Below are 25,558 nucleotides of genomic sequence, written 5' to 3'. Positions count from 1 at the left end.
GTGAGTGAAAAATGATTACAATAAAAAACGTATGTGACTTTTTTGGTAATGCCAGAGTTGGGACATCTTACCTTCACCATGATTGCAAGCTGCAGAAAGAGTAAGAATGACTTTAGATGTTGCAACTTATTTTCTACAGATATTGCAGTAGGGGCTCCATATGATGGTTTTGGCAAAGTATACATTTATCATGGATCCAAGAATGGAATAAATACAAAACCAGCACAGGTAATGAAATAACATTTACTATATATAATTAGTCTTGCACAAAATTAAAGGAATGACAGGACTGTCCATCTTCTCCCTTTCCATTACTATTAGTGGGGTGGTGGGTACGTGGAAAAGTCACAGGACCCTTCAAAGATTGCACTGCTGACAGATTAAGAATTCTTGATTTTAATACACATTTTTCTTTCTGGGGCAGTCCTTCGGCACAAGGAAAAAGGCATGTAGATTTGTTTGGGGTTTTTTTAAAGAAATTTGGGGATTTTAAAATAAATTAGTTTCTTCTTTTTCTCTCTCACTACTCCTACTTTACTTTCTTTTTTAATAAAAACCATTTATGCCTTTTTTTTTCATGAGGACCACTGTGTTCAGTTTGCAAGGTGAGAATGGAACTTGATTACACTTCCTATAGAATACTGTTAGAGTACTTTCAAGAATACTTTTTCAGTTTCAAGTGCCTATACTGCATAAATAATGTAAAGATCAGCTAGGCAACATTTCTATGCAAAACAGTAACTTCTGGTACTCACCGCTATTGCAGAGTAACTTCTTGGAAGAAAAGCAAATCATCTGGCTCCGGGGTGATCTTATAGCAGCCTTCCAGTGCCTGAAGGGGGCCTACAAGAAATCTGGAGAGGGACTTTTTGTAAGGGTATATAGTGATAAGACAAGGGGCAATGGATTTAAACTGAAAGAGGGCAGATTTAGATTAGATATAAGGAAGAAATTTTTCACTCAGAGGGTGGTGAGGCAATGGAACAGGTTGCTCAGAGAAGTTGTAGATGCCCCATCCCTGGAAGTGTTCAAGGCCAGGCTGGATGAGGCTTTGGGCAACCTGGTGTAGTGGAGGGTTTCCCTGCCCGTGGCAGGGGGGTTGGAACTAGGATGATCTTTGAGGTCCCTTCCACCCCTAACCATTCTATGATTGTATGATCTTGGCACTTCAGTGTCATTTACCTGAACACAGGTCCTATTTCCTTGTATCTCATCTCTTCCCTGCGCACCCCCCCCAACCCCCAGCCATAAGACAATGGTGTTCACTTGTTGCTTATTACACTTTTACAGCTTTTAAATGTCTGAATTCCCTCAATCTGTTTGCTTTTTAGATTCTTGATGGTGAAAAAACCGGCACCAGTTTCTTTGGTTACTCCATTGCTGGAAACATGGACCTGGATAAAAATTCCTACCCTGATATTGCTGTCGGTTCCCTTTCAGATTCTGTATCTGTGTTCAGGTATTATATACAGAACCGTAACTAATTGCACTGAGATTTTGGTTTTAGTTTTTTAAAAGCAAACTGCTTAGAAGTAACAAAAATCTGTTTGGCCTGGAGTGTATTTTTCCTTCTAGAAGTTGGAAATTTGGGGGGAGCGGGAATCCATAAACTGCTTTGATACTTTATCCCTTTTCTCATTGAGAATCTGCCTGACTGTCCATACAGGGTAAGGGTGTGAATGTGGACAGTCACTGCAGAGCGCTGATGTGTGCATGGATCTGTACCCCGGCTTTGCCCTGTGGTACCTTACCTGGATGCCCGTGTCCTTTGGTGAAATTATGGGTGATAAAGTAATTCTGCCTTAAGAAAGGAGAAGTTGACTGATAACGTTTGCTCGAGCTTTTGTTGGCTGCTGTTCTATAATTCTAATCCTGCCTTACGGAAGATAGAACCAAACCAAACGGATTCCCTCTTGTAGAGATGAGGACGCAAAGGCAGGGCGGCACACGACCTTGCTGAGGTTGCAGTGGGGTCCATGAAAGAGCTGTGAGGAAGCCCTACAGATAGAATCCTTTTGGATTTCTGTAGCACATGCCTTAATTAGGGATGAGGTCACGGTCTTTTACAGACCTCTGCTTTTTTTCCAGTTTAATGTATTGTTAAGTTGAATCAGTAGTAACGAGCAGGAAGAGGCCCGTCGCCTCATCAGAGCTGTGAATCCTGCATCAAGTTCAAGGCTTTGGTGGTTGCTGTTGGGTCTCGAAGGAGGAGGAGCAGAAACTCCAAAACTTGTTACTTCAGTTTTGGGGATGAAAACAACTCTACCTTTCAGGCAGAATGACCCTTCCTACAATTTTTTGATGATCCCATCTCTAAGGTGTCTAGTATGTGTGTATATCATCAGAATGTTCTTAAATACACCGGAACAGCACCCAACAAAAGCAACAAAACAAAATTGCTTGTGGAAGAGAACAGAGTAGGTGGAATGGAAGTTGGTTAGATTATTGACTGTTCTGCTTACTCAAAAGAAGCTTTAATCATTTGCTGATAAGGGCAGTACAAAAACTTCTACCAAGGAGAGAACAAAAACCTTTATGGTGACCAACAGTGAAAGGAGTGGCCCAGTTAAAAGAAATTGGCTAGAAAAGGAGGTGGCTTACTGGCCGTTTTGAACAACCCTTAGGTGCTTTGACAAGAGCAGGATCAGCTCATTTGTTTGTTCACGTGAGCTGTCTTTCCTTGTGCCTTCCAAAAAGGAAGAGAAAGGAAAAGTTGTCACACTGAATTATGGTTACAGCCTACACACAGAGGAGTCAGGAACTGGAAACATGTTTCCCACAGCCACCCAGGCTCCACCTTAAAGCTGCTGCGAACGTTGGTCGGAATGAACCGTAGTACGTACAGTTGTGCACAGGGGCTGAATTACCATGGGGGTGGGAACCATCACTTTGCATTTTCTGGTTTCTATATGTGTATGAAATGACAACAATTAATGCACCCTGCTCCCCTGTCAGGCATTTAAAACAACTGTAGTCGGTTTTTGTGACTGGCTTTGATTGCTTTAAATAGCTTTCTTTTGTTTCTAACCATCATCAAAGCCAAACTCTGTGCTTCTTGAGGTGTCTTTGTTGCAGATCAGTGCAGGCATGGAGGGCATCTGGGATTCACATGAATTATTTTATTAATCTTGATGGAAACTTTCCCACTTTTTTTATGCCTTTTTTCATTCCCTGTTTCTCCCTCAAATGAAGATCTCGGCCTGTGATAAGCATTAGAAGAAGCATCACAGTACAGCCTGACAGAATTGATCTAAAGAAAAAAAACCCTGAGGACCCTAGTGAAATATGGTAAATTTTAAAAACATTATTGTATCAGAAGCCTTGGTGTATTGAGTTTTCTGTTGTCAAAATTCCTTCAGTCAGTGATGATGTTAAAGTGAAGGGGTGTGACAGTTATGCAGGTCAAGCAAAGGCATGTACCTGTGATCATTCTGACTTCCTGAATTTGCTGACTGCTGTGCTAAAGACAAGGTGTGGAATATGGTCTGTTGATAATGTCTGTTTTGGAAAATGAATGTCACTTTGCCACTTAAGACTTTAATGCTTACATGTATCTTAACTTGAAGAGCTCTTTCACAAGATATAAGAGCGAATGCCAGAAAAATATTTTTTCTAATTGCTCATTAACCATTTTTTCTTGCTTTGTAATTCAGTTTAGTAAGCAGCAAATTACTGTTCTAGCATGAAAACCACAGTTGTAAGACTGATATCAGTCAATGGACTGTTTTCAGTCTGTTGGACCATGCCTTATGAAAGTTAATAGTTAATTTCTTGGCACTTTTTACAGGATGGATGTGAAAGCATGTTTTCAATATACTGCAAACCCCAGTGATTTAAATCCAAGAATAAGTAAGTTTTGAAGACAAATATTTTTCATCAGTTTGTCATGTGGTTTGTTTTTTTTCTTTAGAGTGTATCATGGGAGAAGAGTACTCAAGTTATAGTGACTCATCTCAGACTGTGACTGTCAAATTTAAAACGTGACTCAATCTGAGGTCACTCAGCTGTCGCACTGTCTGTGTTCCGAGTAACACGTATTAACTCATGCTGGTGTTAGGAAGTTCTGTGGATGACAGACTGAACTGAACCTTTCTAGGTAACAGAGCTGCCAGTGAGCACACAGCTGCCATACAAACCAAAACCATTCTGCCTTTCTAGGTTACCGCTGCTTTAGAAAATAGTTTTACAGGCCCATTTTTACGTATCATTAGTAAGCATATTTCTTACTGGAGACTTACAGAACACAGTTTTAGAGAGTATTCTATAGAAGTATTCTGTTGTAGAGTATGAAAATGGATTTGTGGAAATCAGTAACTAAAAAACCAAAACCTTTGTATCATTAGGAGCCTGGAAGACTGCGCCATAAACATAGTTAAAAATGTAAAGCATTAGCTTCTCATGTCTCCTGCTTTTCTCTTGTTACAATGCTGCTGTTACTACACCTCAGAAAACTGCGTAGGATTCTAAAAGGAAATAAGAACTTTAAGCCCAAAGCTCTTTCTCCTCTTGTGTTGTCTGGAGTTTGTCAGTTACTTGTAAAATCCATGGGATGCGCTTGAATAAGGTCCTCGTCCTTCAAGCGCTTCCAGCTGTCAGAGGCGGCTCACATCTGCATGCTCCCGAGGCCTGGCACGCTGGGTGCTGTTCGCAGCCTTGCAACATTGAATTAGCTCAGTGAATACAGAGATGATTAAAAGGTGCAGAGAGTTCAGATCTATCAAAACAACCCTCAGCATACTGCTAGAAAGCTCTAGCCACACTGCTGCTTTCAGTGTTAAAATTAACAGTGTACCTTGACTTCACAATCCTGCTGGCTGCTTAGGTGCCATTTGGGACAAAAGGTGAATCACAGACAGCCAAGTCAGTGTATTTACAAAGTTTCGTATCTCAGCCCTCTGCTGGCTCCACCGCAGTCACTACAGCTCCTCCAGCCAGCTCTGCCTGCGGGTAAAGTAACGGGATACTTCAGAATAAAAGGATTTGGTTTAGAAGTTTCCTTTAGATACGTGCACAGGGTACCTGGCTCTCAGCTGGAGTGGGACAAAACTGACAGATGGAACAGACTTTGTAAATAGCTGAAAACGGTTTGTGAAGCCCAGCACTGGCTAAAGAGAGAGTCTTCTAGAATAATGTAAGATCATACCTGGAGAATATTAAAGTTCTTTTTAATAAGGCAGGGGTTCTTTTTTATAGTGACCTACTTTATTTCTTCATATAGAAATCAACTACACATTTGAAGCAGAAAACGAGAGGAGGCAGTTAGGCCTGCCGTCCAGGGTACGCTTTAAAGACCACCTGTCTGATCAGTTTACTGCAAGTACAACCCTAAGGGGACAGAACTCAAGAGAATGTGTGACAACCAAGCTTGTACTGCAGGTATGGCAGAGTATTTAATTTTTATTTCATTTGGATCCATTTAAAACAAAAACATGCTTTTTTTCAGCCTCATGGTGTCTTTCTATATAGCTTAAAAGTCACATGCAATATAAAGCTTCAAAACCAGAAAACAGCCATAGCTAAGTAGTACTTTACTATTCCCTGCACACATGCTGCTTGTTCCGGTTGCCTTTCTTACAAAGTATGAATAAAAGTCGTAGCCACTGCAGCATGCTCTGGAGGTCAACAGAGCTGAACTAATTTAGAACAAAAGAGAGGGAATAAATGCCAAAAATGGAGAGCTGTTTCCCACAGAAGTGATTGTTACAGAATTTAACAGTGTGACTGGCTAGGAAAAGAATTTCAGCCCACGGATTTCAGAGGGAATGAATGGGCAGGACGGGAAAGCTTGGTATGTGCTCTCTGACTTGGCTGCTACGCTGGCCCGTAAAGGTGGCGTTGCTCCAGGAGCTGAACACATTCTCCATCAGTGGCTCAGCAGTAATGAGCCTCCAGGGCTGCTTTTGACCACAGCAAATTAAAGAGCTTGGACTTGTGCAGTAGGGAGAAAGTGTGGTTTTTACTGTTGTAGTGTGAATTTCACTTGCCTGAGTTACCATCTGTTGTTCCTAGGAATTCTTCACAGTGAGAGAAATTATCAGATTGGGAAGCCAGGGGGAAAAAAAAACCACCACAGCAGGGCTAGGGGCTCCTTGTGTTCTTGCACGTTTTTAGAAAATGCTGGGTTTCTATATAGCAAATAGTTTTAATACTGCAAAACGTAGCAGCAAAGATTTTGCTTGACTGCTTGTTCTAAAAGGTGTATCTAGAGCTAGTCGTTGTGTTGCGTTTAATTCTCTGCACTGTACACTAACTATGCCATTTAAAATATTTTACCAGGAAAAAATTAAAGATAAGCTACGCCCCATTCCAATATCAGTCAGTGTTAAAATTGCTGGCCTGGAGTCTAACTCGCAGTCTACAAAAAAAGAGAGAGTGCTTCCGGATCTTGTGCCAATTCTGAACTCCAATGAATCTGAAACAAAGACCACAAAAGTAAGTCTTTGATAATCACATTTTCCCACAAATCTGCACTTTGGTAAATCACTGAATTTTAAAGCCTGTAGAAAGCTAAATTATGACCAAAGGAAATAACTGGGGTGGCACTGGACTTGTAACTATTGGTTTGTATTTTATATTTTGTTACAAACTTGTAACAAAATATTATGAACTAGATCCTGTGTTTCTTTTGCAACAAAAGTAAAGCTGGTATGGCTTTTTTCTCTCCCCAACAAATTTAGGAGGAAAAGTACTTTTGATTAAAAAGGCAAATCCCTCATCTCCTGCCATGAACACTTGTCCTGCATCACAAAATAGCAGTCCTAATTCTTCAGCGGATAGGATGCTGTAACAGCATTAGAGCTCTGCAGCAGTGACGTAAGAGAGAGGGAATATCTTGGATAAAAGCGTCATTTCCTCAACACCCGTTGAAGAATCAGACTTAAGGATGTTCTTCCTCATTAGAAGTGTACCTCTCACTTAGAATTATCCAACTCTGCCTTTTAGTGACATTTAAAGTTTTAAATTATCAGCATCAAGGGCTATGTCTCACAAAGAAAAACTCTCTTGACAAGCAAGAAGTAAGAATCAGGTTAAAATCTTACGCTATCCAGGCAAGTGTCTCTAGAATTCCCTCTAGATGCTTTATGCACTGCACATCAGAAATCTTGCTTTAAGCTAGTATCATGTGGCATGCGGTAAAAGTGCTTTGGTTTTATTTAGGTGGAGTTCTTAAAAGAAGGATGTGGAGAAGACAACGAATGCCACAGCAATCTGAAACTTCAGTACCGGTTTTGCACTAGAGAAGGAAATGAAGACAGGTTTTCTTATTTACCAATGTAAGCCTTGATTAATGCATTGCTAAAATTCAAATTATTAACAAGTGCTTAAAAGAACTTTTAGGAGAGCTTAGGAGAGAGCTTTTTGGGAGGTGGAGCAGCTTTGTTCTGTTAGTCTGGCAAATGCTGCCCTGTGTCGTAGGACTGATCTGTCAGGGTGAGGAAGGTAGGGGAGCGGGGATGAGCTTTAGAAGGGAGGTGGTACAGAGTCACATGGATACAAAGTGGCCACAACTGTGCAGGTGTGGGCCAAAAGTTAGAACAAAATGTTTCTAACCCCTGGGGAATGAGATTCTAAACCAGCCTTTGTATCGTGTGTGCTACTGCCAACTACTTTTTGAGATGAAATAGATTTTGAGTCTGACCACATGATACACTATAGTCTAATAGCCTAGGAGAAGCAGTTACAGAGACGTGAACAGAGAAATTGTTTTACCGTAACATGCACCTAACACCCCACTGCAGCCCTCCTCCCTGGAGGGCCGGTGAAATTAGAATAGAGATGTAAAACAAACAAAAGGAAATATGTTTACTTACTGTCCACAGTCAAGTCACCTTTAGCAGTGAGTGCTACAGTCTGACAAGAAAAAAAAAGTAGGTAGTAGATTTGTTCAGAGAAAATTCATCGCTGTTAAACATGAGCCAGATGCACGCGCTGGTTCAGAAATACTACAAACTCTTGACTACTCCTGGGGTTAATCAGTCTGTTGTATCCTGTTCACTGCTGCCCACTTTCAGAGATGAAATACTGATCTAAGGAAAAAACCTACCACCATTCATGTGTTTATGGTCTTAAGAGTAATTTTTCCCTAATAGTGGGAGTTATATTTGGGTAAACCATAGTAAGAAGCAAACTTTCATACATGTTTGTTTTCCTAATGCACATAACCCTGTACACTCTGTTCCTGTAGTGAAAATGGCATGCCAGTGCTTGTTCTGAAAGATCAGAAGGATATTGCCCTGGAAATAACAGTGACAAACAATCCATCTGATGCAAAAAATCCACAAAAAGATGGTGAAGATGCATATGAAGCTAAACTAATTGCAACTTTTCCAGACAGTCTGACATATTCTGCATTCAGGGAGATGAGGGGTTATCCTGTAAGTATTTTTAAGAGTAAAGATGCTCAATTCTAAAAATATTTTCAGCATATTTTTACTTTCTCAATGTATTCTGTTTAATCAGGAAAAACAGCTAACATGTGGTGCTAACCAAAATGGTTCTCAAGCAGAGTGTGAACTTGGAAATCCTTTCAAAAGAAATTCCAACGTAAGTTGCACCTATTTTACTCAAGTTACAAAATCTGATTCCTTACTGCAGTCGTTCAAAGCTTCTGTGTGTTATAACTGGAAGTTTGATTTAGATCGGTCTTTTTAACCCTAGAACTTGATGGTGTATTTCTATAATACTGCAGAATAAAATGTTTACATATTTCATAGATGTTCTTTCTTGTCTAGGTAACCTTTTATCTGATCTTGAGTACCACTAAAGTTAACGTTGATACAACAGACTTGGACATTAATCTGAAGTTGGAAACGTAAGTTTTCTTTGTGTGTGCACGCTATGTTTTTATATACAGTAGTAAACATTTTGAATTAATTTGTCTGGTTCACAAAAGCAACTTAATAGTAAAGAGCAAACTGCTATATTTGTAAAATAAACAGCATAGTTTCCTTTCCATTGTAGAACAAGCACTCAAGTTAATTCGACTCCAATTACAGCTAGTGCTAAAGTGGTTCTTGAATTGCTTTTATCGCTCACTGGGTAAGTGTCGATAGCATAACAAACGGGGGGGCTGGGGATGACAGTTTTGCTGCAGACGTCATTAAAATCTGATTATTCTCCTTCCCCACCCCCACCTGAACAGAGTTGCTAAGCCTTCTCAGGTGTATTTTGGAGGTAACATCATTGGTGAGAGCGCTATGAAATCTGAAGATCATATTGGAAACCTCATAGAGTATGAATTCAGAGTGAGTAATTTAGATTAATGCCAACAGCTGCTTTTAATCGAATGAACAGCTTCTCTCTTTATGCATATGAATACTTGGAAAAGTTACTGGGTTTAAAATTGACTTTTCTCATCCCAAAATCCTGACTTCCTGATCAGAACATGCAGTCTGACTGCAGACTAGAGCTTCTTTAGGCCTTGATGTTTACGATCATGTTTTGAGGACGTGGCCTCAGGCTGGCTGTACACATTTTTTTCAGAGCGGTTCATGCACATTCCGTGTACACCATAAAACCCCATGCAGGTAGGGAACAACCCTCGAAGCCAGAACCCTAACTGTGGCATGCCCAGGTGTTAGCTGAGGCACACAGCACAAATCTGACTGCGTTCAGGATTGAGGAGGCACAAGAAGACACTGTGGGAGCCACTTTGAATGTCTGGGTCTATTTCATTCGTTTAGTCTTCTGCCTAATTAATAAATCAAGGAGAAGGCCAAGTGAGATGACTTTAGTTCTGTAAAATCTTGGTTTATCAGCAAGTGTTGCTTTTTCTACATCATTAATGCCAGCTCCGCTGTCTTTGTACATAGTAGTTTGTGAGGATTGAAGTCCACCTCTATCAATCCTTTACTTCCTTCTGTACCTGCATGCATGTATTAAAGTAGAAGCAGTTAGAATATCTTAGAATGTTTCTTATCTTTTAATAATTTTGTTTAATAATCTGTTTATTAATGTTTATTATCTTTGAATGTTTTAGAACTTGCTATCACGAACAGTAACACTAAGAGCAAAAAATAGGCTGGGAAACAACTTCCAGACTTAAGAGAGCAAGAGCTGGTTGTGTTTCGTGTCAGAGTTCCTCATAAACTTGCGATTTGCCTGTTATGTAACTGAATGCTGTTTCAACTCTAAATTGGAGTTGTTGTTGTTTCACATGAAGATAGATTTCTAAGAATCAACAGCTTAAAGTTCATGTTAGGGAAGTTTAATCCAAGTGTGCTAGTTTTAGTATATGCTTTGTCTTTATACTCTTTTGACTGTCTTTCATCCGCTTTTAAATTCCCTGTTAGCTGCATGCTTAAAACTTGCTCAAGTCGATAACACTTTCGATCAAGAAGAAAATACCTTTAAAAAGTATTTCACAGTTTAAAGAATGTTTGTTTTAACAGGTAACTAACTTGGGCAGACCACTGAAAACATTTGGTACTGCTTCCCTGGACATCCAGTGGCCAAAAGAGATCAGTAATGGCAAATGGCTGCTTTATTTGATGAAAATAGATTCCAAAGGCTTGGAAAAAGTCTCCTGTCAACCCGAGAATGAAATCAATAGTTTGCATGTTGCGGTACGTTACTGTCTTTTGTTCCTGAATTAGTACTTGAGAACACTGCGGCATGTGACAATAGGGCATAGCTCGCCTCCCGAAGGTTTTTTTTTAGGAGGCTTCGTAACAGCTAACGAGGATAAGAGGCTGAAGGATAGACACTATGATTTTGTGGTGACTTCTGCAACAGGCACTGTTGTCATATGCTCTTACAGGATGAAATTGCTGTCTGCTTTAACACATTTCATCACCATTATTGATATCTCATCAAGTTCTTACGCAGATAACAACAACAGAAAACACCAGCCTGGGGAATTCCATACAATTTTTTAAAGAGAAAGGGCCTGCACTTCAATTTACTTATTTACAACAAATATGTTAAAAAGAATTTATCAAGCAAGAGTTTTGTATCCTTTCATTTTGCCTACCTAGCAAGATTATTTTCCTAAACCCTGAGCCTTCATTTTCATAATTTTTTTTCATATGATTGTAAGATCGTTTGGGAAGAGTTTTAATTTTCACCATTAAAACTGCACGCACATAAACCCATTCTTGTCAGATCACTACATTAGTTAATAAAACTTTCAGTGAATTCAAAAAATGAATCTAATTACCTTAGCACAATATTTTTTTTTAGCATATTAACAATAATACCCTTTATATAGAACAAAAATTGAAATAGCATTGAAAACTTTATATATCTGAAACCCCCTTGAACTATTAAAGAAAGTAGTCAGTTGACCTTTCTTTAGGTAATCTCAGATTCTAGTAATTGTCCTGACTCTACTATTAGCAATAAATGTAGACAAGTAGGGATATATAATGATGTCATTTGTGCTGATTTTAGAACAAGAAAACACTCACTGAACTTGTTTCTCAGCTCTTATGGGGTCAGAATTTCTCTTTCCCTCTCCTTTTAGGAATCCCATAACTCAAGAAGGAAACGTGAGGTTGCGGAGAAGCAGATTACAGACAGCAAGGCATTTTCTTTGTTCTCAGAAAGAAAATACAAGACCTTGGTAAGCATATTGCACCAACTATAGTTGGTATCTTGTAAGATACCTTCCCCTGCACTCATAAAAGGGCTCTTCTGGCTTTGGCAGGGTGAAAGAAAGTATCTGCTTCGTTTTTATCTTAAATCCATGTATTGATGCTTTTAAAGTTTGACCATTTAGATTATCTACTGATGAGAGAGAAATAAAGAATTTCTGTATTGTTACCTACATTAAAATAAACAGGTAATGGCATCTTCATTGTATGTTCCTATTTCTGTCAGCAAAAACAGATTTTGGCTCTTGCACGTAAATACAATGCACAGTCCAATTTTTAATTGGTAGAGGGAGAGGTTTATACAATTTGTGAGGATGTGTTTTTATTTACACATAGAAATTTGTAATTGCAGGACTGCAATGTGAATGCACGCTGTGTGGACATAAAATGTCCCCTGAAGGGTTTAGACAGCAAGGCATCTATTGTGCTGCGTTCCAGACTGTGGAACAGTACTTTCTTAGAAGTAAGTCCTCTTACCTGCTGGTTTTGGAAGGTCAGGGTTCTTTCCTGTTCCATGTCTAATGTCCGTGTTTTATTTTGGAACAGGAATACTCCAAAATGAACTACCTGGACATTCTTGTTAGGGCTTCAATCAGTGTTCCAGCTGCAGCTAAGAATGTTAAACTCACAAATGAAGTTGCGCAGGTAGGTTCAACATTTAATGCTAACCATATGTTACGGTTGTGATGCTTCCAGCTTATCTTAAAGACTGGGCAAAAAAAGAAACCATTTTAAAAGAAAAGCAGCTAAAAGTTTGATTGAGTTATCGATCATTTTTACCCTTTAATCAGATGAAAAATTCACTCCCATATTGAAATGATACCAGTAGGAACAACTTCTTCAAAAACATTTTGTAGATGAGAGAGGGAAGACATCCTGTCAGAAAACTGCTAAGACTGTCTAAATTGGAGCTTTATATTAAACATGGATGCTTTTGAAATGCTCTTTCCATCTGAACACATTTTCTTTCCTTTAGGTGCGTGTTACTGTCTTTCCTGCAAAACCAGTAGCACTCTATACAGGAGTACCTTGGTGGATCATCTCGGTGGCTATTTTTGCTGGAATACTGATGCTTGCACTGTTGGTATTCTTACTATGGAAGGTGAGTTTTTATTCATCTGGTTATTTTAACAATTCCTGGTCTACAGCTGACACGACAGTAAACTAATTAAGCAAATGACTAAGTATTTTTGTTTGTATTTGGGACTCAAAATAGAGCAAAACTGCCCAAACCTACGTTACCTTTATCAGTTTGTGAGTTTTGCAACATTTAGAATGAAAATAGTTACGGGGAAGACGTGTTATGAAATTTTTCTGTTTTCATAGCCTCAAAAGGAAGTATTTTGAGCTCTGGGCAGAACTTGAGAGAAACGTTGGAAGACTATAGTTACTTTGTTACAGATGGATACAGCTAATTGGGGCTTCTGCAGTCAGGTGTCAAACTTCACCTGAACTATCTACAAATGTTTTAGCAGGTCTTTGTTCTCCAACATTAGACATACCATTAAACTGATCGACTTCTTCCTGTTCTTCACAGCCATCTTCAGTTGCTATGGACATACTCTATCTACAGTAGCTTTTCTTAAAAAAAAAAAAATCCCCCCACAAATGGATGCATTACAAATTTATCAACATGCCTCTAAAATAATATTCTTTACCTCAGGTTTATTGTATTATTTTACGGATCGATTTAGTTGAAGAAGGTCTGAGATCTAGAAACAGCTAGCTGAGTTCATGGGATTTTTATTTTTTTTTTCTAAGGCCTGTGAAGGGATAATGGAAGGATAGTACAGAGCTAATTTAAGTCAGTTTTAATAGGTTTGACTTCTTCCAGTCCACAAAAATTGACTAAATACCTTGCTTCCTTGTAGTGTGGTTTCTTCAAGAGAAATAAGAAAGATCATTACGATGCCACATATCACAAGGCTGAGATCCATGCTCAGCCGTCTGATAAAGAGAGGCTTACTTCTGATGCATAGTATTGATCTACTTCTGTAATTGGTAATTGATGATCTTTTTTAATTTTTAGCTGTGGCACATGCTATGGTTGCGGTAGCTAACTATGAAGCTTTTACTGCATATGTTCTATTAACTTTTGGATTTCAAACTATCGTACCTGCTTGCTCATTCTGTTGATAGATTTTCAGCTTTGGTGCACGTGAACACACACAGATGTTTATGACCTTGGCCTAAAAAACTCTTGTTTATTTCTTTAGAAAACACCTTGACCTGTTGCAATGGTTTTAGTGTTTTTTTTTTTTTTTTAAATTTATGTTTTAACAGTACAAGTAAGTTTTTAAGCTTGAGAGATGGTAATCAACACTGCAGAGTTAAGATTTAAAGCTAAGACTATGTGGATGATAGACAGACTTGCTTGACTAACCTTTAGTGCATGCTAAAAGATACATGTTGCTTATAATGAAAGGCGTTTTCATAATGAGAATCTAATTGCTGCGGAAACATCTGTTTTCCTTCAATTCTAAGGTATCCTCTTCTAGGAACACACTTCCCTCTGCTGAAGCTACTAGATGCATGATGATTTATGCTTCTAGCAACTTTTATTCAACTTAAGATATTACATGCATGTACATTATATTAATAAGTGATGCTTGGGATTGGGGGGTGGGGAGGAATTCTAACTAAAACATGTCAGAGCAGCATTTAATGAAATCTGAACTAAGAGATGGCTAAAGATTTAGCTTATGCCTGGATGTAATTTTTTTTAAAATTCAGTTTCATGTAAGTTCTACTTTTTTTAAAACAAAAATAATCCAAACTATGAACAAAACCTTGCCACTTTTATCTTTTTTTCCCTAGCAGTGTCTAATGACAGATGGATGGCACAATGTCTCTTAACCTTAATCTTGACATCAGTGACCCAATAAGCTTGTAAAGTTGAGTGTCTACCCATCATCATCCCTGTAACACTGTGGCCATAACTCCATTTTGTTTCGAAAATTAATTTCAGTCTGTTCCTCAATAATGAAAAATCAGTTTTTACAGTGGCTTTGAATAAAAAATTGCAGGGTACAAATAAGCTGTACTAGATTTCTTCTAGAGAGACTTGTATTGTGGCACACTACAAAAAGTTTACGTTATGTCTGGTTTTTATCCTAAGGCAAACTAAGCATGACTCATGTTCTAATACTGCATAGCGTAGGTAGTTCAGGTGACTATAGTTGAGATGGTGCTTTGAAAAACAAGGCCCAAGTGTAACTTTTCTTGAAGACCCTGGGAATCTTTCTGTAGGTTTTTAAAGGGAAATCTTGTCACTGTACAGGAAGATAATGAAGTACATTCCTACCCTTTGATTCAGGAGAAGCAAGCTTTCCTGAACGGTATCTAATTCTTTGTGTAGCATTAAATTCTCTCATTATATGAATGAGTAGCTTTATAAAGAGACTTAAAAGACTTGTAAAACAAATTTAGAAAGTTAGTGGAGAGAATATTTTTAAGGTATTAGATTACTGGATTGTCAAACGATGCCATTTGTCTTCAACTGCCGCTGGAACAACTAACGTAGACTTGCTGGCTCACATTTTTACAGCTACACACGCTACATTTTTGGCCTGCGTATTTTTGTTTTCAGTTTTCTTACCTGTAAGTCTGTGCAAAGGAAGAACTTAACTGCCTCTGTAATTGTAGTCCTTTGGCAGTAACTAAAACCTAAACTGTTCTTTTTCTTCTCTGCCCCAGTGTGGGTTCTTCCAGCGTTCTAGGTACGAAGACAGTGTCCCCCGATATCATGCTGTAAGAATTCGAAAAGAAGAGCGACAGATCAAAGATGGGAAATGGAAAGACCTTGAGACAAAACAGTGGTTCACAAAATGGAATGAAAATGAAAGTTATTCTTAGGGAAAAATTCTTTTCATCCACGAAGTTCAGATAGAGGTTAATGTTTTCTTTAATGGAATACTGATGGAGTTAGACCTACAAACACTATGGACATTCACCATTTGATTGTAGATATTACTACTTATATTGAGGCTTTTGTTTGCACAGTTAAAATTGCTTCAACAGACTTTATTTGCATTATTTAATTTCCAGACTGCCTCTTTTCCCCCTCAAATCTAACTCACACTTCAGAAGATACTGTGTTGATTAAGGGTCTTTTCTGCAAAATATGCAACACCACTACGGCAGACCTTTTCCTGTGGTCCTAACCTTCTCCCTAGGTACGCATGGTTAAGGTCAAGACAGGTTCTCCATCCTTCCCTCAATGCATAGCCCATGACAAACACACAGTGTCCTTAACACACTTCGTTCAAGTATAACCTGAAGACTGCAAATCTACTTTAGTCATAAACTTTGCCTGCTGCAGTAGTTAGGGCTTAACAAAAAGCATCCTCTTAAATTACATGTGCAATAGGTCATATTGCTCTATTTTTATTTTTTTTTAAGATCAGATTGTGTGATTCTTGCTCACAACAAATATACACAGGTTTTTTTTTTAAAAGAGAGGCTTGAATATTAGATGTACTTTTTGTATATATATATTTTAGTCATTTTTGTATTTATTTTTGTTATAAATTGTTGTCTTTGATTGTTAGAGCAAAGACTTAACTGAACCTTCAAATCCACTGTGTTTTTGAACTTCAGATTATGAGACCTGAGGCTTTCTGCATTTTAATAAATTACTGAAGGTGCCAATGCTTTCTAAAAATGTAAATATTTATTCCAGTGATGTGTATGTGTTGTTTTTTTTCCCCATACTTGCAACTTTTAAGTAACAGGAATTATCAGGTCTTGTAATGTGTTTTGTATATTACTTCAGAGTATTTAAAGATTTGGACACCAAGCAGGAGTAGTTTTTAGATACGGTTTTATACTTACTGCAAGCAGCAAGAGGTTCTCTAGAAACAGCTTTCCAGCTTCATAAGGACTTGCAGTTTGGCAAAAGGCATTGACTACTGCAACGGTTAGACAGCACTTGAAGGAGGCTATAAATGCCCAACTTACCTTAACTGTGGGGATCTGAGCTGATCCATGTTGAGACTACTGAGTCATCTTGAATACCTGAATGTTGATAAAAGTAGAACCACAATGTTGTTTTTATCGGCAATCTAGTTATTGTAACATAACTGAATAAAACTATTTAAAGAGTTTAATTTTTTACCCAAGTTTTAAAGTGTTGGTACTATTTAAGAATGAAGATTTAATTCACTCTTGTTTATTCCATGTGAAACAAAATTCTGCTCAAAAAGTATGCACGTTAATTGCTAGTAATTTGAACTATGCAAAAACCTCTTGGTACTTTTTCCCCCTCATAGGGTAAAAACCTGCTAGGAGGGCAGTTGTCAAGTGTCTTATTTTTACTACTAACTTTGAACATACCTTCTTGGAAGGTGTGGTCACCTAAAAAGTTATCATTACAGAAAGTGCATTAATTTAATAGACTCTTTTTCCTCCCACTAAATAATCTCACTATATTGTGACCCTGATTTTATGAACACTTACACATGTATTTAGCTGTTAGCCAGTTTTTGAGCTTTTAAAATTCTAGCCTATTTGCTGAAAGGCTCAGCAGCATCAGAAGCCAGGCTAGTTAAGGGCTAAGCTGCCTGACAAATAGCCCTAGCTTTAAAAACACATTGTAGCCCTCGCCTAAGAACATGAATGTCTTAGCAGTGTTAAAGTCTTGAAAAATAAGTCATGTCACTGGTATACTTTTATCTCAGACTTTTTTAATACCAGCTAGCAATGCTACATCATTCCATGATTAGAAATTACCTGTGGATATTTGTATAGAAGTGTGAAATAAATTTTTTTTTAATTAAACATTGTTTTGGTAATTGTGATTTCTTATCTTTATTAACTGAGGTAGCCATAGCTAAGTTCACTAGAACAGTAAGCTGAAAGTTGCAAGCTTTAACAAACTGTCTCATTCTCAGTATTACCGTAACTCTCAATGTCCTCCCGTGTGCGAAGGGGCAGATAAGGCAGCTGCTGCAAGAGATAACACACAGTATCAGCTCACAGGCTCTCGGCTGCTTGCTGCAGTTTCCAGCATTGGCAAGAGTTAGGCATGGAGTCTGGCAGAGCAGGTGCTGGCAAAGCACCAAGTGTCAGCTCCTGAGGGGCAGAGCTACCCTCTCCTTCCACACTTCACTCATGCTGCCCAGGGTGTCTTCAACACCAGCAGTCTCCTAAAAGCTCTCCTGCCAGACAGGTGTTTCTGTACCTAGGGGAGATGGATGCATCCCCAAAATTAATCACGGACTTCACATACCTATCTGTATTCAGCTGTGGAAGCGTGATACCGACAGTCAGTTACATGATTGCAGGGTACAGCTTAACTCCACAACAAAACCCAGAAAAGCCAAAAAGATGCAGGAAAAAACCCAAACCAACAGAGAAAAACTGATTTATCTCTATTTTTAAGATGTTAACGCTCACAGAATACTTTGCTCACCTTTGCTGAAAAGAAAGACCTTTTGCTGCAACAAAGCTTGAAGATAAGAGTTAGGAGGACACATACTAGGCCAGTGTTGTTGTAGCCAAGAAACTTCTAGGACTAGAACCAGAACATGATACTGGATCTTTCAGAGCATGTCAAAAGATGTGGACTCACCCTGCTTTTATTAAACGATCATTACCATAACTACACTCACAAACATTTGTCCACAAGAAGACAAAATATGGACTGGGAGAACGGTTAAGTTGCTGATCATAGGAACTATAGTACAAATAAAGTATATTAGGTGTTATGTATGCTTATATATCTTATACACCTATAGTACTAGATACAGTATATACTATATACACAGTACTATACCTAATAGTGTATGCATATAGTATATATGTATATATAAAACCTCATGTACTGCATTTGCTATATATAGAGTACATCATAGAATGGCATAGGCTGGAAGGGACCTTAGAGATCATCTAATCCAACTCCCTATCACAGGCAGGGATGCCTCTCAACTAGATCAGGCTACTCAAGGCTCTGTCCAACCTGGCCTTGAACACCTCCAGGGAGGGGGCATCCACAACTGCTCTGGGCAATTTATTCCAAAGTCTTACCACCCTCGTACTGAAGAATTTCTTCCTAAGATCTAATCTAAATCTGTTCTCCTTCAACTTAAACCCGTTTCCCCTTGTCCAATCAGTGGACACTCTTGTAAAAAGTCCAACCCCAGCCTTCCTGTAAGTTCCTTTCAGATATTGGAAGGCAGCTATTAGGTCCCCCTGAAGTCTTCTCTTTTCAAGGCTGAACAATCCCAGCTCCCACAACCTGTCCTCGTAGCAGAGGTGCTCCAGCCCCTGGATCATCTTTGTGGCCCTCCTCTGAACACGCTCCAACAAATCTATGTCTCTCTTATGGTGGGGACACCAGAACTGGATGCAGTGTTTGAGGTGGTGTCTCACAAGAGCAGAGTAAAGGGGAAGAATCACCTCTCTTGACCTGCTGACCACGCTTCTCTTGATACATCTCAGGATGCGGTTGGCCTTCTGGGCTGCATGAGCGCACTGCCGGCTCATGTTGAGCTTCTCATCTATAAACACCCCCAAATCCTTCTCTTCAGGGCTACTCTCAACCCACTCTGTGCCCAGTTTGTATTTGTGCCTGGGATTGGCCTGACCCAGGTGAAGGACCTTGCATTTTGACTTGAAGCTCATGCAGTTTGCACTGGCCCAATTCTCAAGCCTATCAAGGTCCCTCTGTATGGCATCTCTTCCCTCAAGTGAGTCCACGGCACCACACAACTTGGTGTCATCGGTAAACTTACTGAGGGTGCACTCAATGCCATCATCCATGTTGCTGACAAAGATGTTGAACAGCACTGGACCCAGAACAGACCCCTGAGGGACACTGCTTGACACTGGTCTCCATGTAGACATCGCACCATTGACCACAACTCTTTGAGTGCGACCATCCAGCCAGTTCTTTATCCACCGAGTGGTCCATCGGTCAAATCTGTGTCTCTCCATTTTAAAGACACGGATGTCATGTGGGACAGTGTCAAACGCCTTGCACAAGTCCAGGAAAATGACATCCGTTGCTTTACCCACGTCAACCAGCGCTGTAGCTTTGTCGTAGAAGGCCACTAAATTAGTCAGGCACGACTTGCCCCTAGTGAAGCCATGTTGGCTGTCACCAACCACTTGGTTATTTTTTATGTGCCTTAGTACAGCTACCAGGAGAATCTGTTCCATGATTTTACCTGGCACAGAGGTAAGGCTGACTGGTCTGTAGTTTTCCGGGTTGTCCTTGGTCCCTTTTTTAAAGATGGGGGTACATTCGCCCTTTTGCAATCTGTAGGAACCTCACCAGACTGCCAGGACCTCTCAAATATGATGGCTAGTGGCCTAGCAACTTCAGCTGCCAGCTCCTTCAGGACCCGTGGATTTATCTCATCAGGTCCCATGGACTTGTGCACCTTCAGGTTCTCTAGGTGTTCCCGGACCTGATCTACTCCGACCCTGGGTGGTTTGTGTGTAGTATGTGTGTATATATATTAAAAAGATACACACATGCGCTATACAGCCATAAGTACATAAATAGAATACTAGTAAACTGCAGTACCTTCTCATACACTTCACTGTCACAGCACAGGAGACATACCTTACGAGACAAGCTGTCAATATAAGGGATCGTCACATTATGGTTTCAATAACCACCTGTGCAGAAGTTCTCCTCCTGTGAAGGAGACAGAACAGGGTGCTTGGACGCAAACATCGGGAATCGGCATGTAAGACGAAGCTTTTGAAAGTGGCACGAAAACTTTCAAAAAGTTTTCAAAGTGCTCCCATCTCTGTTTGGAGCACCCACATTACAAGGCTAACTGTCACCGCACCAGTGTGTCTTAAAATAAACAGGCTACACGGCACCAGAAAGCCGCTTGCTTATGTACAAACAACTGCAATAACTTCTGCCAGCACAGAGAAGGTGAGAGTGTTGGCGGTTGGTTTGCAAAACCCAGGAGAACAAACTGTGATGAAACAAACAGGTGACTGTAGCCTGTGCTCTGAGCCAGAGGAGGCCCACGGATGTGCCTCGCTGGCTCACCAGACAACACGACCTTGCGTGGCAACAGGAACGCCAGCAGCGTGTTTCCCTGTGGTGGCTGTGTAAGCAGATGCTTCAGTTTTTATCCCAGTCTTCAGACACCTTTAAATGTCCATCTGTCTTCCCAGGCTGTGGATTTATAATTAATACTATGCACCTTTTATAACCTCATAAACCTTGCTGGAGGCCTAACGGTGATCCTCGGGAGAAAAGTGCAGCAACTCCTCTCCTTACCCTGCGGGACTGCCACAGAAACCAGCCTTAATCCCCAGCTGGGGCGCGATACTGTCACTGTACACGGTGGGGGACCTGCAGTTTGCATTTTCCATATTTGAAGACAGATCCCTTTCCTCCTCCTTTTTCTAGCTCTGCAAAATGGTTGTTTGCAAGCAGCACCTTTTCAGGGCCGTACCTGCCTCAAAGATCCTAGAAGACAGAGGCAGAGCGCTGAGTTTTTAACAAGCAGAGGTGTCCTTGCTGCTGCTTACCTAACTATGACAGAAAAACATACACCCCTTACCCCCGATACAGAGTGCCAACTACTTATCTCCTCTTACCTCTCAATTCAGCATCTTCAGGAGATAGAGGAGGGAGGGCCAGAAAAGTCAAATACTTTTGCCAGGTGCAAATAAATAACACAACTGCTAAGTTGATTAAAAGAAATGTTTGCAGGATATTGCTTGGTTTCTTGAAGTGGAGGGGACCACCAGTGACAGAGCTGAGAAGCATACCACTGCCCGCCAGCTTACGAGACAGCCTGTGATGGATTCCAGCTTAGCAAGGTGGAACACGTAAGAACAGCCATCCTGGATGAGACCACAGACACACCTGAACGAGCATCTCGCCTCTGACAACGGCCAATAGTTAAGCACTGTGCTGGAGACACTTTGCCGTGCCTGTTCCCACAAAAAGTTTGTGCCCAACTTCAGTAGCTATGTAGTGTATTTTCCTATGGGAAAAAAAAGCTGTCCATGACAATTACAAAATTTCTTCAACTGCCTTCTGATCCTGGGGTCACAAAATTACACATGGCAAAAGTTCACAAACTCCAAAGTTTAATTACACACTGGATAAAAAATAAATAAGCCCATCTGTATGTTATTCTTGAACCTACTACAATTTGATAACTCATACAGAAGCCACTCCGTACTTTTTATCAACTTCATTGCCTTTTTTTTAAATCTTTTAATACTCCTGCAAAAAAAAAAGCCACATCAAAGCAATGTAACCCTAAGAAAATTTTCTAGCATAGCAAAAGCAGCTGACCTTACAAAAACCTAAGAACAACAACCAGCGTTTGTGCAGAGTAAGTACACAAGCTGGAGAGAGACATGGATAGAGGAACCAGATGACTGTGCAAGCATCACGGCAAAACATATAAAGCACTGAAAGAAAAAAGGAAATATTCTATGGATATCTGTGTCTGGCAACTTAAGTTTTTTTCTTCATCTATGATTCACCTATTTTGGAGGAAAGGGATGAAAAGAAGACAGAAGGGGAAGGGCCGAGGCAGGGAAGCAGCACCAGTACATGCAGCAACCAAGAACAGTGACTTCCAGTAAGCGGTTATTTATAGTATCACCGTAACAAACCAAGAAGTCTTTCTATGGAACACCCTGCAAGAACACTATACGTCCAATTATCTTATTAATCTTTAAATTGGAAAAAAAAAAAGTAATTGCTTAGGTTAAAACTAATTGTTATGTTTTTATTTATCTTAAAGTCTTGATTTTTTCTGTTCCATTTAAAATATGGATCCAGATATATTATAATTTTGGGAACATCAATAAGCAGTAATATGAGTAGAAAAATGCCAAATGTCAATACATTTCTCCCTTTTGGTTTGCATAAGTATTTACAGAAATTAGCACAACAGAACTCCATCTAGTGCCACAGTGGATCAGATCAGAGTAAGCCCGCAGATCATCAATGAGAGAAACAGGTTCTAAAAAGGGATGGGGAAAGGGAAGCGAGAGAATATTCAAAATATTCTCCAGTATTTTAAGAGAACATGTTTACATGGATCAGTATCTGATCAGTAGTTTAAACAAGACCAAGAAGACACCTTTAGGTAAACAGAGAGGATTTAAATGCTGAACACAACAGTTAAAGAATTATCCACAATTCCTTATCCACGGTTACTTCTGTGACTGTTTATCCTGCACGATTTTCCCTGAGATAAGTGCTCACTGTTCACTGAGTGTCCTGGTTTTGACTGGGACAGAGTTAGTTTTTCTTTTTAGCAGCTCGAAGAGCACTGTGTTCTGGATTTAGTATGAGATTTGTTATGAGAATGTTGACAGCACACTGATGTTTACGGTTGGTGCTGAGACAGCACAGAACATTCAGCTTCCCGTGTTTTTGCCAGTGTGCAGGAGCACAACAGGCTGGGGGGAGCGTGGCTGGGACAAAGGGCCCACAACTCCCCTTATGATTTGAACTTAGACTTAGGATTGAGGGCCAGATTGGCCAATGGAGTATTCCATATCATGCAATGTCATGGCCAGTATATAGATGAGGACTGATCAGGAAGAAGGACTCTTGATCTTCCAAGGGCTCTCTCTCGGACTCTCCGAGTTCTCTCTTTCTTTTCAGGCCTTTCACTCGCCTGGGATTGCAGTGTTGGGATTTTGCTGGTTTGGGATCACTTGCCAGAATGGGACAGGAATTGGTCACCAGGTGGTGAGCAATTACACTGTGCATCACTTTTTTGTAGATAAGTATTAGAATATAAATATTTTCATATATTATTATTTTACCATTACTATTTTACAATTTTATATTATTATTATTATTATATTGTGCTTATCTCAACCCACAAGCTTCCTTCCCTTTTCCTCTTTAATTCTCTTCCTCATTTCCCAAGGGTGGGAGAGGGTAAGTGAGTGGCTTCATGGTGGGGTTAAACCATGACACTAAGAATGGGCTCCACCTTACAAAGTGCAATGATTTATTTAGCCTCTGACAGCCTTTGCCACATCTTCTGGCTGGGAACTGATGTCCAAAGATAACTTCAGGCAGTAGGCCAGTTTTTAAGGCATGCCTTAAGTTGAAACAGCTGGCATCAAGACAGTAACATACAGGCACAAAAGATGAAGACAATCCAGAGCCATCATAAGAAATTGCAGTAACTTACAAATACCCAACTTACTGCTTGTAGGCACTGCTTTGAACTAGTGCTGGCCATTTATAAAATGGCTTTAAGCACAGCAATTCGTAAGTAGGAGTCCCAAACTAGTACAAACTTGAGCAGCACGAGCTACTATGTGGTGCTTCTGGGGGCAGCCTACAAACAGCAATAAAGTAAAAACTGTCAGTAACCTGTATTTGTAGAAGACTTGCAGAGACAGATAAGCTGTTAGTTCGCCCCATTAGCCATCACTCCCCAGCCAGAACAGAACAAGCCATTCATTTTTCGGCACAAGATGGAGGTATGGTCTGATTATAAACCAGATGAAGCAGTCTATTCCCGAACTACTGCTTCATTCTTACATATTATTGGTGCAGTTATTGCTCAGAAATTTGCCTCTGGAGGCAGACTGAATTAATGTTTTCTGCATTTCAATGCAACATAAAAGGACAAAAAAAAAGCCCTTAATTCATTACGATACCTTCATCTCTCTAATGGGAAGCTCCAAGCAATCGAAGAAAGCACTGAACAGATTAATGTCACAGAGACAGCAAAACGATTCCTACTCAAGCAGAGGCCATTGGGTATCCATCCCCGCTATCTGGTCATGGACGAGTCGCAGGTACAAAGCATGTTTAAATGAAACAAAGCAATATTTAAGAGTTGATTTTATAAGAAATTTATGGTGCAAACGCAAGTAGTCACAAAAAAAGAAGCAAATAATATAGGGCCAGATGAGCTATTGTACTGTATTGTACACAGTTTTGAACTACAGGATTCAATACCTACACTGCAGTAAGTTTATCAGAATTGCTTATAATCACTCTTAACTGCCTTTTTTGTTAATGTTCTGGATATTTCTTCCTGAGTAGGACAAGAAACTATCAAATACCACCATTTGGTGCTTCACATGCTGCATGAGTATCCTAACTGCCAGCAAAATGATTTTGGTGGGACATACAGTCCAAGCACTTTTTAACCAGTAAAGACATCCCCTCGTTTTTCTCATGTGGACACTGGAACACAGTGCAGGGTGTGAGTGGCTGCAAGAGGCCGTAGTGCCCCTTCCCATTCCATCACATAGCCAAGCGGACACAAGGTGCGCTAGTAAGAAAACACACGGCTGGTAAATCACGGCCTAAACCCCTCGGGTGAGGACAATCACGGTCTAAACCCCCTCAGGTAAGGACAATCACGGCCTAAGCCCCTCGGGCGGGGCTCTGCCTTCACGTCGGTCGGCAGCGGTACGGGTAAAGCCGATACTTTCGTGCTTTTCAGCCCCGCGGGTAACCGATGCTGGGAGCCGGGTCCCCGCTGCGACCGAGGCGCCCCCCGCCCTTCACGGGCCTCCAGGCCCAGACCGCGGCGAGGGGAAGCGGCAGCACGGCGAAGCGCGGCACCGCCCGCCCTCTCCGAGCGCTCTGTTTACCGAGCGGGCCAGTCTCTCCGATAACCCTTCCACGGCCGAGTACCGGCACTGATGCGCGAGCACCTTTCAGCCTCGCTACGGCAGCGCACACGCCGCGGCCCCGCCGCAAGTCCCCCGAGGTCTCGGCCGCCCCCGCACGCCTACCGCCCCTCCGCCAAGAGACCGCTGCCTCTGGCCCCCTCACGGCTTCTCACCCCGGGGGCTGATGAGTACTTCGCAGCCCCTCGCCCGCCCCCGTGAATTACACCACCTCCGTACCTGCCCGAGGCTGGGCTCCTCGGGGAAGGGAGCGCCGCCTTCTCCCGGTGGACAGCCGCCCGACGGGGCGCGGAGCGGCCGCCTCAGGGGCTGCGACCCTTCCCGCGGGGGGCGGGCTGCTCCGGGAGCCCCTC

General features: G+C 40.7%; 1 protein-coding gene and 1 long non-coding RNA gene across 10 annotated transcripts in view; one reads left to right on the top strand and one right to left on the bottom strand.

The window, feature by feature from the left end:
* ITGA6 (integrin subunit alpha 6) overlaps positions 1-15,540 on the top strand; it is a 44,710-nt gene extending 29,170 nt beyond the window's left edge. For 2 of the 5 annotated variants that reach the window (XM_086615361.1, XM_086615360.1), the window contains 18 exons: positions 140-228; positions 1,332-1,459; positions 3,193-3,288; positions 3,788-3,849; positions 5,219-5,376; positions 6,277-6,432; positions 7,159-7,274; positions 8,186-8,375; positions 8,461-8,544; positions 8,733-8,812; positions 8,962-9,039; positions 9,143-9,245; positions 10,392-10,565; positions 11,465-11,563; positions 11,947-12,057; positions 12,141-12,239; positions 12,571-12,696; positions 15,291-15,540. In XM_086615361.1, the coding sequence (XP_086471487.1) occupies positions 140-228; positions 1,332-1,459; positions 3,193-3,288; positions 3,788-3,849; positions 5,219-5,376; positions 6,277-6,432; positions 7,159-7,274; positions 8,186-8,375; positions 8,461-8,544; positions 8,733-8,812; positions 8,962-9,039; positions 9,143-9,245; positions 10,392-10,565; positions 11,465-11,563; positions 11,947-12,057; positions 12,141-12,239; positions 12,571-12,696; positions 15,291-15,449 (2,108 nt within the window). In that variant the 3' untranslated portion in view covers positions 15,450-15,540. Of the gene's footprint in view, positions 1-139; positions 229-1,331; positions 1,460-3,192; positions 3,289-3,787; positions 3,850-5,218; positions 5,377-6,276; positions 6,433-7,158; positions 7,275-8,185; positions 8,376-8,460; positions 8,545-8,732; positions 8,813-8,961; positions 9,040-9,142; positions 9,246-10,391; positions 10,566-11,464; positions 11,564-11,946; positions 12,058-12,140; positions 12,240-12,570; positions 12,697-13,465; positions 15,186-15,290 lie in introns of those variants that run through there. The other 3 variants (XM_086615363.1, XM_086615362.1, XM_086615364.1) reach the window with 3 other exon arrangements.
* Positions 5-25,513, bottom strand: LOC147528365 (uncharacterized). Of its 5 annotated transcripts, XR_015222287.1 has the most exons (7): positions 25,425-25,513; positions 17,492-17,540; positions 16,554-16,610; positions 15,193-15,342; positions 7,812-7,851; positions 756-854; positions 5-89 (listed from the first exon to the last, which is right to left on the bottom strand). It is a non-coding gene; the product is annotated as an uncharacterized LOC147528365 (long non-coding RNA). The 5 variants fall into 5 exon arrangements; XR_015222285.1 differs by lacking the exon at positions 5-89 and having other exon boundaries at positions 241-854; XR_015222283.1 differs by lacking the exons at positions 5-89; positions 756-854 and adding an exon at positions 6,374-6,412.
* Between the last annotated feature and the right edge of the window lie 45 nt (positions 25,514-25,558).

Source organism: Tauraco erythrolophus, chromosome 8, assembly GCF_009769465.1.
Source record: "Tauraco erythrolophus isolate bTauEry1 chromosome 8, bTauEry1.pri, whole genome shotgun sequence".
Lineage (NCBI taxonomy): Eukaryota > Metazoa > Chordata > Aves > Musophagiformes > Musophagidae > Tauraco > Tauraco erythrolophus.
Note: the sequence above shows the minus strand (reverse complement) of the source record. Positions and strands in the feature narration are given on the sequence as shown.